Source organism: Acanthaster planci, unplaced genomic scaffold (genome assembly GCF_054643075.1).
Source record: "Acanthaster planci isolate LZ-2023a unplaced genomic scaffold, COTS_SCS Contig156, whole genome shotgun sequence".
NCBI lineage: Eukaryota > Metazoa > Echinodermata > Asteroidea > Valvatida > Acanthasteridae > Acanthaster > Acanthaster planci.
The window spans coordinates 32,779-45,666 of record NW_028257777.1 but is presented as its reverse complement, the minus strand read 5'-3'; the positions used below and the strand labels follow the sequence as shown (position 1 = coordinate 45,666).

Sequence of the window (12,888 nt, the reverse complement as noted above, 5' to 3'; positions counted from 1 at the left end):
CATGTAGATCTTGAACTGACCCCATTGTTCATCACCCAATATTTCCGTTGGCTTGTTGACAGTGTGAGAACGTTGAGCGGGTGGTGCGAGAGCAGCATTCCCACACCGGCTGGGGCGCGCTGCTGGCACTCTTCCGACCGCACACCAACTATGGCAAGATCTATCGCTTTGACATCACCAAAACGCGGCGACAGACCTACGACAATGCTTGGCATCTCCTCCATCACGATAGCAGCCCCCCACCGGTAGGCTCAACCACCAATTTTCTTGTTACGTGTACTGCTGAAGTATCTGGAAAATATCATGGATCATTTTCTTTGTCCATTGATGGCAGTTTGTTTGTACCTAAATTAGCGACTGTCGTTCTGCCCGGGATAGTAAAATGCAAAGTTTCCTGACATTTTAACAGTTTTAGGTGGTATTATTTACTGCAACCTTTTTCCTTGAGAGTATTATTTTCAGCCTGAAATGCTGAAGAATGCTGCATCGTTTGTTTAGTATTTGTGTGACATTTCTTCCTGCATCGTTACTGCTATTGCACTATGAGACAGTATCATGGAGTGCTGCATGCTGTAACACCCAGCATTGGCACACTGGCAACTAAGCTAGAGCTCTGCACAAGCTCAACATCCATGGACTAGTTGTAGCCTCTATATTTACAAATCTCAGCATGCAGACGATAATATATAGACCACATTGGCTGTTGTGTACTGAAATTGCCACAGCCTGTTTAAATGGTTACACATCATCTGGCGTGAACTGATTACAGTGAAACCTCGATAACTTGAAATTCAAGGGAATGAATAAAAACTTTGTTATCCGGACTTTCAGTAAATGAAAATCTCACTGCCATGGAGACATAATCGTTACAAAGCCGCCCCAAGGTAGCATCATTTTGGTGGCTATTTTCCACTTTTTATTCATTCTCATGGAGCCTTTTTTGCCAATAATCATTTGGTAAGATTTTTTATTGTTGTTATGTCTAGAAGGTCATTTTTACCGATAAATAAATAATCCATCATGTTTAAGGTGTACCTTCGCGTGGAAAAATTTGGTCTTTTCGCAGATCATGTTTGCAACGTACTTGTGATGTGTGATGCCGAATTTGGGTTTGCATTCAAATGGGTTTTCTTATGACATGACTTTTTGTAGTCCCATGACCATTGTGATAGGCAGTGATTGGTTCATCTGCACATGGGTCTTGCAGTAGCAATCATGCTAGCTCGAGAGCTGGGATTTGTTCCAGTTACGGTGCGGGCGTGGTTTATGAAGCATGCTGTGCAGCATGCGAGCCACGCAAGCTGATTGATCAAGAGTGATAAGACAATGTGCACTCAGCAGCGATGACTCAGAACGTGGTTTTGTGGTCCCATGTTTGTACTTCGACTTAAGTGGGATTTTGGCCGCTTATAATTCGGCTTACGGAAGTATTTATGTACACAAACGTCTGTTCTTTCAGGAACAAAGCATTACTTTGAGACAAGCAGACTTTCGACTTATCAAGGATTATCTTATCAAGGTTTTACTGTAATTCCTGTTTTATTTAAGAGATGAATTGCGTGGAGAGTGTTATCATGAAGCATGTTTCAGCATTGCTGAAGGCTACAGCTTTTCGTGCCTCTGTGAGCCAGAGAGCATGCTTGTTGTCACATGAGATACATGTAACTCACAGGTGGCAATGACACTGCATATTGTAACTGCATGAATAACTGTAACAGTCATTTATATGTTTGTGGTAACAAAAGTTGCTGGTTTGTGAAGCTCCAATGCACGGAAGTTTTGGATCTATGATGACTTCATTCACAGTTGTGGAATCACCAGCTGATTTCATGAAACTTAACGCCGAAGCGCAACTCTTCACATGCCAGAGTTTACTGCGTAGGTTGCACAACAAACTGTCATAAGTCTGTGACTTGTGCAACAAATTATGGTGTTCCCAGTCATTTTAGGTAGTGTAATTTATGCATTGTTTTACCACTGCTGTTCATAAGACTCATCATTGCTTTATAGCTGGTGAAGACTTTCTAAAGAAATAGACACTTCCTTTCTGGGAGTATTTCTGGCTTAGTGGTTAAGGTTGATGTGACTTCTGGCAAGAGGGTCAGGAGATGGAATCTAGCTTCTAGCAGTGTGTTGTCATCTTGAAAAGGTTGCTTCACTGCCACTTGTCTTACAAATCTATATTTGTCTCTGAGTTCTACAGTCCAGGCCTAGCTCACAGTGGTTTCATTTTTGTATTGTGTCTTGTTATATCCTTGTTATTGTGTTGTCTCCGAGTTTGTAACCTTAAGGAAATATAAAATTTGTTGTTTTTATTGTGACGAAACAGGGGTAGGCATAGATGTCAGTCTAGCTTATTAATTATTAATGCATGCATTGACCGTGTGTACATCTACATGTACTCTAGTATGCGCTAGGTCCTGGTGCTTGCGGTGTGTTTTAGGGGGCGCACAGTTACGGTACTTCACATTACGGAAGGTCATATAGCGGTAGGATTGCTGGAAGTTATGTGGAGCTCACTGAGTAACGGCTCACTGTATCAACTGGTAGGTGGAATAGTTGTAGTGAACTGTTTATTTGGGTTCAGATTAGATTAGGAATAGAGCATAGGTTGTGAACCTTTGGCTGAGGGCTAGTGGTACAGGGATTGTTGTGGATAGTTAGCCATCTATGAGCATCATAGGTGGGGTGATAGCCGGGTTGTGATCTGGTAGTCATTGAGGGTTACCTGGAGTGCTCTGGTTCTCTTAAGGATGATTAACCCATGTTTTAATCAATCCTAACTTATGTGAATCTTCACATAGATTATGTGAACATTATTGCTGCTAGTGGTGGGGTATTCCTTGGAAAACCTGTGTCACTGCGAGGTTTATTTAGGTTTTCTTGTATTTGACTAGCTGCTACCAGTAAACTCTGCTCGAGGTGGTGGTAAACTTTTTGATGATGAAACATTTATGTCAATGCTGTCATTCTTGACAATGTAACCAAACATGTTCACATTATTTAAAGTACTGAATATATCTGGCCAATAAAGTGAGTAACATTACATAAAGTAGGATTATACATGTGATAAACCTTCAATCAAATGAACTGCTCCTAGGCCTAGTCTGCCACTCATTAATTACCCCCCCCTTGCACTTAGGGTAACTGCTCACCTGTGCATAGGGCTAATAAATGTTTTATGGGATAGCACACGTGGGTGCTGATATTGGCATCCCAGTATAAATAGACGTACCCCCCTTGGGTTGCCTCTGCCAAGGTTTGCCATATTGTAATTAGCAGTTTTACTTGCCTATCTCCAAATGGGTGCTGGCATTAGCTAGGGAACAACCTGCAATGGACCGGGTATCCCATCGGGGGCAGGGGGATAGAAATATCCTTGGGAGTGGTTTCATGCTAAGGAAATAGACACTGGCGCGATGACTCCGATGGCTCAGAACAGACTTGCTTGTAGGTAGGAGGGGGGTGTAATGAACAAAATTGTTTGGCTATGAGAGAACTTGGAGATTTTCTGCATGGTTCTGACGGAGAAAAGATGAAATCTTCACAAAGGCGGGCGGAGCTAGTGTGACTGTTCAATGTAAAAGTGCAAAAAAAATACCAACTGTCGTAGAAGCTGTGATTATCCTCATCACAGGAGTTCATAAAGATAAAATATTCCATAGCCAAGCAACTTGTTGTAAAATCAATCATAAGTACAGCTACACCACACATTTATGACGCAAAACACATGGCGCAAAATTACACTGAGCTTGTGAAATTGGCTGCAGGCAGACCAGTGTGAGGTGTGCTGTTAATCTGCTGTCACAGTGTTGACAGTGTTGACAGTCTAGCAATCTGCATTGGCAGGGGGTGCTGATCAACTAGATACTTGAACCCTTTACTGAGTGTCCTAGCAGCATGTGTGTTGATGTCTGGTCCCTCATTAGTTTTGTATATAAAATGTCCAGAAAGTTTCTGAAAGAGGGTCGCTTATTGAGCTTGACAGCTGTATACAGCCTGTAGTTGTAGGGAATAGATCAACAGCGGTGCCTTTGAGTGTTGCAAAATACGAGTTTGCATTCTGAAATATCATACAAATGTTGTAAAAAATAACTCTTAAGAGTTAATATTTGTGGCATTTATCAGTAATTTGAAAGTGGGATGATATATCTTGCTTTAAAAAACATGTTTTCAGCCCAAAATTACACCCTCTATAAATTTTATACAAGTATATAATGTGATATAAGAGTACAAATGTTGTCACGTTCCCTTCTAATCTGGTGGAGATTTATGTGATCCCTTTGCAGCAACGTTTCTCAGTGGATTTGGATACTCGTCTTGCCAATAGTCAGCCTTACTCCACCCAGACCCTGCGGAGCACCCACTCCCAAGAGATCATGCTCAGCCGTCAGCCCTCACGGGCCAGTGAGCTGAGGTTGCTGCCGATCAAGTCCCACAGGGAGTTGAACCATTCAGATGATACAATGCCAGAGGGGACACATTCAGGGCAGGTAGGTTCTTTTTCATGGCAAACACAGAAGGTATGAACAGAATGAAAGCCAATTTGACAAACGAATTACCATTATGCAGACAAATTACAATATCATACAAACAAATTTCTAAATCATGCAAACGAATTCTTAGGCACAAATAGGTAAAGCACTGACACAAATTAATAAATCTTTTTCATGAATTGGTCAGTCACGGGCATGATTGAGTAAATTATGGGCATGAATGAGTAAATTGCGGGCATGAATGAGTAAATTGTGGGCATGAATGAGTAAATTGTAGGTATGAATGAATAAATAGTGGGCATGAATGAGTAAATTGTGGGCATGAATGAGTAAATTGCGGGCACAAATGAGTAAATTGTGGGCATGAATGAGTAAATTGCGGGCACAAATGAGTAAATTGTGGGCATGAATGAGTAAATTGTAGGCACAAATGAGTAAATTGTGGGCATGAATGAGTAAATTGTGAGCAGGAATGAGTAAATTGTAGGCATGAATGAGTAAATTGTGGGCATGAATAAGTAAATTGTGCAACTTGGTAATAAACTTGCATGATTTGGTAATTGGGTAAAAAAAACTCCACCCAGTCCCTCCTGGGCCTGTTTTGATATTGTGACTATGTTCCATCTTAAACTCCACCATCTGTCATGGTCAACTCCTCTAGCTTCACCTTCCCCATCCAAGGCCCATCCTCTGTGCACAAGCTCCACCCTCCTTGAGCTCCACGCTCTCCACCCCAAGATCCATGGTGTGTCCTCTGCACAAGCTCTGAGCTCCACACTTTCCACCTAAGCTCCGCCTTCACTCATTAACTCTACTAGCTCCACCCTCCCCATCCAAGGCCCATCCTCTGTGCTCAAGCTCCACCCTCCTTGAGCTCCACGCTCTCCACCCCAAGATCCATGGTGTGTCCTCTGCACAAGCTCTGAGCTCCACACTTTCCACCTAAGCTCCACCTTCACTCATTAACTCTACTAGCTCCACCTTCCCCATCCAAGGCCCATCCTCTGTGCACAAGCTCCACCCTCCTTGAGCTCCACGCTCTCAATCAACTAATATTGACATGTTTTGTCAAATTACTCACATTTTGGGCAACATGTCAAAATAGGGTTTGTAACAACTCTTTGAGATAAACATATCATATTTTAAATACAATTTTGGAATAAGCCACCAAATAAGTCAGGAGTTTTAAGAGAAAGGATTGATGTCAAGATTTTTAAGATGGGGTAAAAATTTACAAATGTTCGTTAAATGATTTTACCCTGGCAATCTTTATTGGTATATGGTATCATGAATTTCTCTCAAAATATCAACATTTCATAATTTCTCACTCCCAAGTGCTTTTCATTCTTCATACATTTACAATCTGGCCCAGCATTTTTATGATGGTTAGCCAGCCGAAAGAAAACAAGCTACAAGCCACCAGATTACGACAGCTGTGTTGGAGTAATAAGGCTATTAAAACAATCCTGCACTTTTCAAATTAATACAAATATTCAAAATATTTCAGCCACATCAAGCCCATTTTTATTAAGATGATGTGTTCAAAAGAAAAAGCTCGTTTGGCTCTTTCCAATGCAAACTGAAACAAAATTCCTAAACATAAATGGCACAGATACCCAAGTTGAAGAACGTGCAGGGCAGGAACTTTGTCTACGGGGACATTACAATGGGCATTAAGGCAAAGACCAGGGGCATCAACTTATCAACGCAGTTACCTCCGATGCCTCCCCGAAGTTCCTGCCCTGATCTGGTTCCAATCCACTTTGTAGAGGAGCAAGAGATGGCATATTGCAAAGCACCAATGTCTCCTTTGGTGAGCATTCACCGTGTGCTTGTGCATGTTCGCACACAACTTGTTGCAGGATGTGCTAACTGCACAAGAACAATTTCTGTTATATGAACCGTTATGTTCTTTGTTAACCCTTCTATGGTTTTACAGCATAAATGTGCACGAGTGCCCACAGTCACTGGTGAGCATGTAGTTTCTATATGGAACTCAAACATGCACAGGTTCAGTGTGTACACAGTAGACTGCCAGCACAAAATGACCCAGGGTCTTTTGTGCAGTCCTCTTCACTGCATTTGGTTTACTGCACAATGATGCACATGAAACAGTGAAGCACAGTTGTTAGGCTGCACAAAAGTGCAATCTGATATTCCTTTGAGGTGTTTACCAAATGACCCAAAGAGTGACTTCAGCATAGGAGGGTTAATGAACTGGTGACGAGGTACGGCCGAGAGTGCCCTGCATTTTAGCTTTGGAACTCATTTTTGTTCTCTTTACAGGAGGGGAGTAAAGATGGTCCGAGCCAACCCAAAACTGCAGAGGCTGAGCTGGTGAACTCGCTGAAGGATGAGCTGGCCAACATCCGTGACTCCCACACATGCCAGGTGTGCCTGGAGCGCGACATGTCCACCGTCTTCTGTCCCTGTGGTCACATGATCTGCTGCGAGCGTTGCTCTCCAGAATGCTTCCGTTGTCCTGTCTGTCGCGCCGACGTGGCTTATGTACAGAGAGTCTTCTTTTCCTGAGCCGCCTGCTTTTTGTTTTTCCACATCCTTTTGGGTTGTTCTCATTGTGTTTGTTCCAGGGCAAGTGTGTGAGGTGAGCAGATATGCAACGTCAAATCTATGCAAAGTGTACAGCATTATCGAAAGCACCGAAAGACTCAAACAGATGAGAGTGTATATTTGATGAAATATTCAGTGAGTTGAGATGTTGGCTCTGCTACAGCTATGTCATTCGTATTGTTAAAGTTCTTAAACTAGAGAAGAGGTTGCCCATTCATATCACATTGACATTTAAAAAGGTGTGTGTAACTTTCTCGGTTAAAACTTTTAGATTTGTATATCTTTGAATGTACATTTTATTGATCTGAATTGAATTCCAAAAGTGGTCCTTGCCAGAGTGACATTGTATCTGAAGCAATGTGGCTTTCCTGGTCCAGACCTTAAAACTTCATCTTCCGTTTATCAAATCATCATCAGTATTCATGTGATACACCAGACCGATACTGATTAACCAGGTTGAAAAGTGGACTACCATTAATTCTACATTCCTAATGACCGGTTCTTTATATCTCTTCTTGTGTATTCAACCAGTTTTGACAGGTTTGCAAAATCATGCACATTTGGGCAAAATTTGGTTTTTTTTACAACCGTTTTAAACGTCTTTTTTCAAGAAGTTTAGAATTAACCATCAAAAAAGTCAGAAATTTTAAAGGTACAGTCACACCGTTGCAGCTGTCCACAGAGTAATTGACAAAATTATTGTTGGTTTACTACTTGGTTATACTCGGTTTAAAGATGGTCATAGGACTAAACTTCCTGTGGAATAATTCTCTCAGGCAAGCTGTCATTTAAAAAAAAAATGAAAGAAGGCCATTTCCAGCAATGTGTCTAAAGATGCACATATGGAAATTGCCATTAGTAGTTCGTTTTCAATTCAGTGAAGCTTGTGCAACTGTTGACAACATGCACATGGTTGCAATAATTCATCAGTACAGTGCACAATGTCACACAGCTTCATTCACCTGAATGAGAGGAGAAACATAACTCAACAGTGTTTAGTTAAAATCAAGATCATAGAATGTTGTTTTTCTTGGTATATGCTGCATTCACTGAGCTCAAACTTAAGGTTACACATGTAGTTGCAAGACACCTTTCTTTAGATTTTGAGCACTTCTGTTTCTTCAATCGAACATAGTGCACCAGTGGCAGATGACGGACTGTACCTTTAAAAAGAGAAAGGTTCGAAGGTGAAGATTTTTAAGATTGAAGGAAAAAATAAAGATTCATTCAAATACTGTACAAATGTTGCTCAAACAATATTACCCCAGCACTTTTTCTAGATTATTGGTATCAGGAATCCCATTGAAACACCAAAATCTCACAATAAGGTAAGAAACAAAAACTAATGACATATTTTGACAGTTGCTCCTTTCTAAGTCGTCCTCGGTTCCAGCTGATTTGGGAACAATTGTAATAAAGGGCAATTCCACTGAATTTCCTTCAAATTTTTTTCATCCTCATTTTTGCCCCCCGCTATCGTCTCAGCTCTTGCCAAAGTGCTAGGAGGTTTACTTTGCCAATCAGATTCCATGCAGGACAGTGTGTGCTTCCATTTTCAAGAAATGTCATGGAGAATTTCGTTATCTGTACAATACGAAATTCTTTGAAATTTCCTGGAAAAAACCCAGCATTTATTAACAGTGCACACCATCAAAAAGTTGATATATATATATATTTACTTCAATCACAAAAGAGCTTTTAAAAATTTGTTTCAGGAAAAAAATTGAAAAATCTTTTTTGTCCAATGTTCCCCCGTTGCGAGGAAGATGGCGCTGTATTGTACCCACTGTAGTACCGTAGGCGCTTTAAAAGAAACCCAACATTTTTCAGACATTTGAGAGAATGGTTCTGTTTTGTGCAGAGAAAAATCAAGATTCATGCAGGGTGTTTTTCTTGGAGCTAAGATGTCTATTAAGACAAATATAGTGAAGATATCCCATGTATTGGACACAATAAGCTTTGCATTTCAGTGCTACACCTTTTGATTCCAAAAAGTAGTTTCTTTGGAACTCTCAAGTTTTTAGTGATCTTGACAAAGAAATTTTCTTGTCAATTCCAGTGAAATTTTTTCTCTCTCTGTAGAGTTCGAAGACTCTGTTTATTTTAATATCTTTTTCCGTACTTTACAAAGAATTTACAAAGAAATTAACATTACAATCAGTACAAAAAAACTAAGAGAAAGTATTCCTGGCTATAACAAAAGAAAAGCATAGTAAATACATGAAAATTTAAAGCAAAAACTCACAAAAAAATAAAATAGCTAAACCGGATAGGAAAATTCGGAAACACGTTGATGCTCCTTTTAACGTATCTGAGGAGATTTAAAAAAAAATTGACATACAGAATTAGAAAATTAGTTACAATATAATTACAGTAAATTACAGTTAAAATATGTCTATACTGTGCAAAATATAATCAGTAATGGAAAACAAGGTTGTTGTTGCTATCAGTGTGACATAGTGCCGCGTTTTTAGCATAACAAAACTTGAATGCATCACTGGACATTCTATTTCTTTGCCGGGTTAGAAATTCCTTTTAATGCTTTTTGAACTGAAAGACTATGTCAACATCAGCTGAACTGGCATAACTGTAAAAAAAAAACCCCTCTTACATCGAATGATCCAAATTTGATGGAGCATTTTAACAACACTCAAGACCAGATTCATCCTGTAACCCAAAATTCTGGCAGAATCATTGATCTGGAGATATTTGTTGCCGGTGAATTTCCTGAGAAGATATTCAACAAAGACCCAAGTGCTGAACGTTTTGACACAGTAAATGAACAAGTGCTGATGGCTTTCCTCTTGGGTGTTACTGAGAGGGCACTTACTATTGTATTGTTTGCCAGTTGAAATTTATATTTAAATCCATCTCAGTATGCGTGGACTATGACAATGTGATTTCTCTCATCAGAAAGACATTGTTTAATCCTATTTTAGATTGATTGGAAACGCCTTGTGTTCGCAGGTGCTTTTAAGTTTGTATATGTCTTTCTAAACTCAGTTTTGTATATTTATCCATCTGCTGTGCCATGTGTTATCACACATTCAAGTGATGTGTCTGACATTGTTTTTAACAGTTGAACATGATGCTTAAATTCAAATAGCTGCCTTCTTTTGAGGGTCACTGACGATAAAGTTGGCTACATTTAATTTGTTCTCATCGCTCCACTTTTGTACCTTTGTGGCATTAGTAACAGAAATGGCGATGATGTAAACATATCCTATTTTGGGCTGGTTTTCTTTTTTAAATTTTGAGGCTGAAATGAATCGTTTAAGAGACTTATTTATTCACATTTTTTGAGAATATGTACTCGGTTTAAAATGTCCATGTGGAAATGCAGTTAGAGAGAGAAAAAAGTGGTCGGATTTAAATGTTTGGCTTAGAAGCTACCGAGCCCTGTGCTTCTTGTTTTTCCAGTAATGCCTTAGTTCAAAGGACACTAATTGGCTTAGAAAACTTATGGTGTTGGGGATAAAATTCAAGGACAGTTCAGACGCTTGTGGAATACGTTGTATTGTGGACAAAACTTTAATGAGAACATTGGAAATTATTTGAATTTGTTCTTTTTCCTACATACGGGGTAATCAAAGTGAAATCCATCAACTTATGCATGCTTACAGATTATGAAACAATAATCCTATTATTTCAATTTTTATCTATGTTATGTATTGACTATTCATGTTTTTGCGTATGTATTTCATTTTTAATCGTCAAGAATGATTTGTAATATCAATGCTTTGTTTTTTGTCAGTATTTCAGAAGGTGATGTAAAGTTGCAAAGGTTAAGTGCGCTGTGTGTACTGCATGCCAGTGTTATTTTTGTATGGATGTTATGCTAATTAGTTCAGCACCTGTGAAACCTATTTGGTGTGCCTGTGCATAAATTATGTAAATTTAGTGGATTTGCAGTATCATTAAACAAACAAGAGTACCGTATTTGTAATAAATGATTCAGCACCAAGTGTTCTTTAACTCTCTGTGCAGTTGATTTCCAGTCAGGATGCAGTGAATGTGCTCATTGGACAGGAATCGTCATTGAAACTCATCTTTGGTGAGCAAGGAGATGCCAGTTATAAACTTTTCATGTTATATGCACAGGCAGATACATTTTATTCAATCTTCCCAATGCTTTGTGGCCACTGTGTGGCCCATATCCATGAATACGATAGTGACAACCAGTATCCCAAACGCGGACACCAAATGGTGTTTAATTGCATCATTATTGCCCATGGAAGCCATTTTGTCTCCAGGTTTGCAGAATTCTTTGTTACAGTGCATGTCCCGTCATGGCTCTCCTTAGGCATTGAACCAAAGGATGTTCTCCGGGTACAAAGGAACAGAAACTGCGCAGCTTTGCCAAATTAAGGATGTGAAAATCTTACAATGTGTACAAATCCGGTGTAATTAAAAATGGTAGCTACTAGTGTGTCATATTTTTGTAATTACAGTACCAGATTATGTAATACTGTGTATAACAAAAGTATTTACAGAAAGTATGTTGTAGACTTAGTACCACTTTTTATATATTTTTACATGCATGAACTCATTCATGGAATACTTTTAACAGCATTTGTGAAGTGGCTGAACTGTGTAGCACAGTGTGCTTTCATGGTTATATTTTTAGTGGTAATTTGGGTGTGGAATATTCGTGTCATATTGGAGTGGAATATTCTCATGGTGGTGGAGTGGGATATTCATGTAAAAATGGGTGGAATATTCTTGTGATATTGAAGTGGAATATTCATGTGATAATGGAGTGGAATATTCTCGTGATGGTGGAGTGGAATATTCTCGTGATGGTGGAGTGGAATATTCTTGTGATAGTGGAGTGGAATATTCTTGTGATGGTGGCGTGGAATATTCTCGTGATGGTGGAGTGGAATATTCTCGTGATGGTGGAGTGGAATATTCTCATGATGGTGGAGTGGAATATTCTCATGATGGTGAAGTGGAATATTCTCGTGATAGTGGAGTGGAATATTCTCGTGATGGTGGAGTGGAATATTCTCGTGATGGTGGAGTGGAATATTCTCGTAATAGTGGAGTGGAATATGATGTGATATTAGTAGAGGTAGTTGCAGGTGACAAGTACAATGGGTAAATTGATTTAAAGTTCAGATCACCACTCTGTGGTGGTAGGTATGGGGCTCTGCCTACTTTTTCGGCCCATTCATGTCTGTTCTTCTCAATTTTAGTGAGTCAATTGCACAAGTCCACACAAGTCCAACAATATTTCATTTTCAACCCTCCATTTTGGGGAGAAAACAAAAGCCATTGTAGGGTTTTGGAGTGTGTAAAACTGTAAAAACCTTGGGGTCAATCCTTGATAGCCTATGGTGTGAAAAAGCATCTGTCCCATTGTCGTTTTTAGTCTACCTCATGTATTTCTTTCTCTCTGAATACCCAATCAACTTGAAACAAAGTGGTAACTTTATCCCCCCCCATGCCATTTAGCAGCTGTAATTCAAGGTAAGGGGTTCAGTTTAGTTAAATGTGGGCAGAAGTGCCCACATGTTGAAATTATGAGCTTTGGGATGTACCACATTATCTGAGGTTATTTGTATTGTGTTGAAAAAAGAAAAAATAAATGGAATATTTACCAATTGGAGAGCCTTGTTACGTTATGTTGTCTTTTTGTATGTTTCCTTTTTATGTTAATTTTTTGGTGGAATGTTTTACTTTTTGAGTTGGAAAAAGAATTTTCTGAATGAATTTAGTTTTGAAAAAGACAAAATCTGTTACGTTTTCAAGTTCCAAGAGACTTGGTACAAAAATCTAAAATTGCTTTTACTTCATGTATTAAGTTCTGAGTGTTTTA

The 12,888-nt window shown here is 39.3% G+C and overlaps 1 protein-coding gene across 1 annotated transcript; it reads left to right on the top strand.

Moving 5' to 3' along the window:
• Positions 1 to 62: 62 nt before the first annotated feature.
• LOC147795126 (E3 ubiquitin-protein ligase MYLIP-like) lies at positions 63 to 12,678 on the top strand (the record flags this gene model as incomplete). The annotated part of the gene is made up of 3 exons (XM_087132243.1): positions 63 to 245; positions 4,290 to 4,493; positions 6,783 to 12,678. Coding segments are annotated over 3 exons (633 nt in total), but the record flags the coding sequence as incomplete, so codon positions are not given.
• Positions 12,679 to 12,888: the final 210 nt, after the last annotated feature.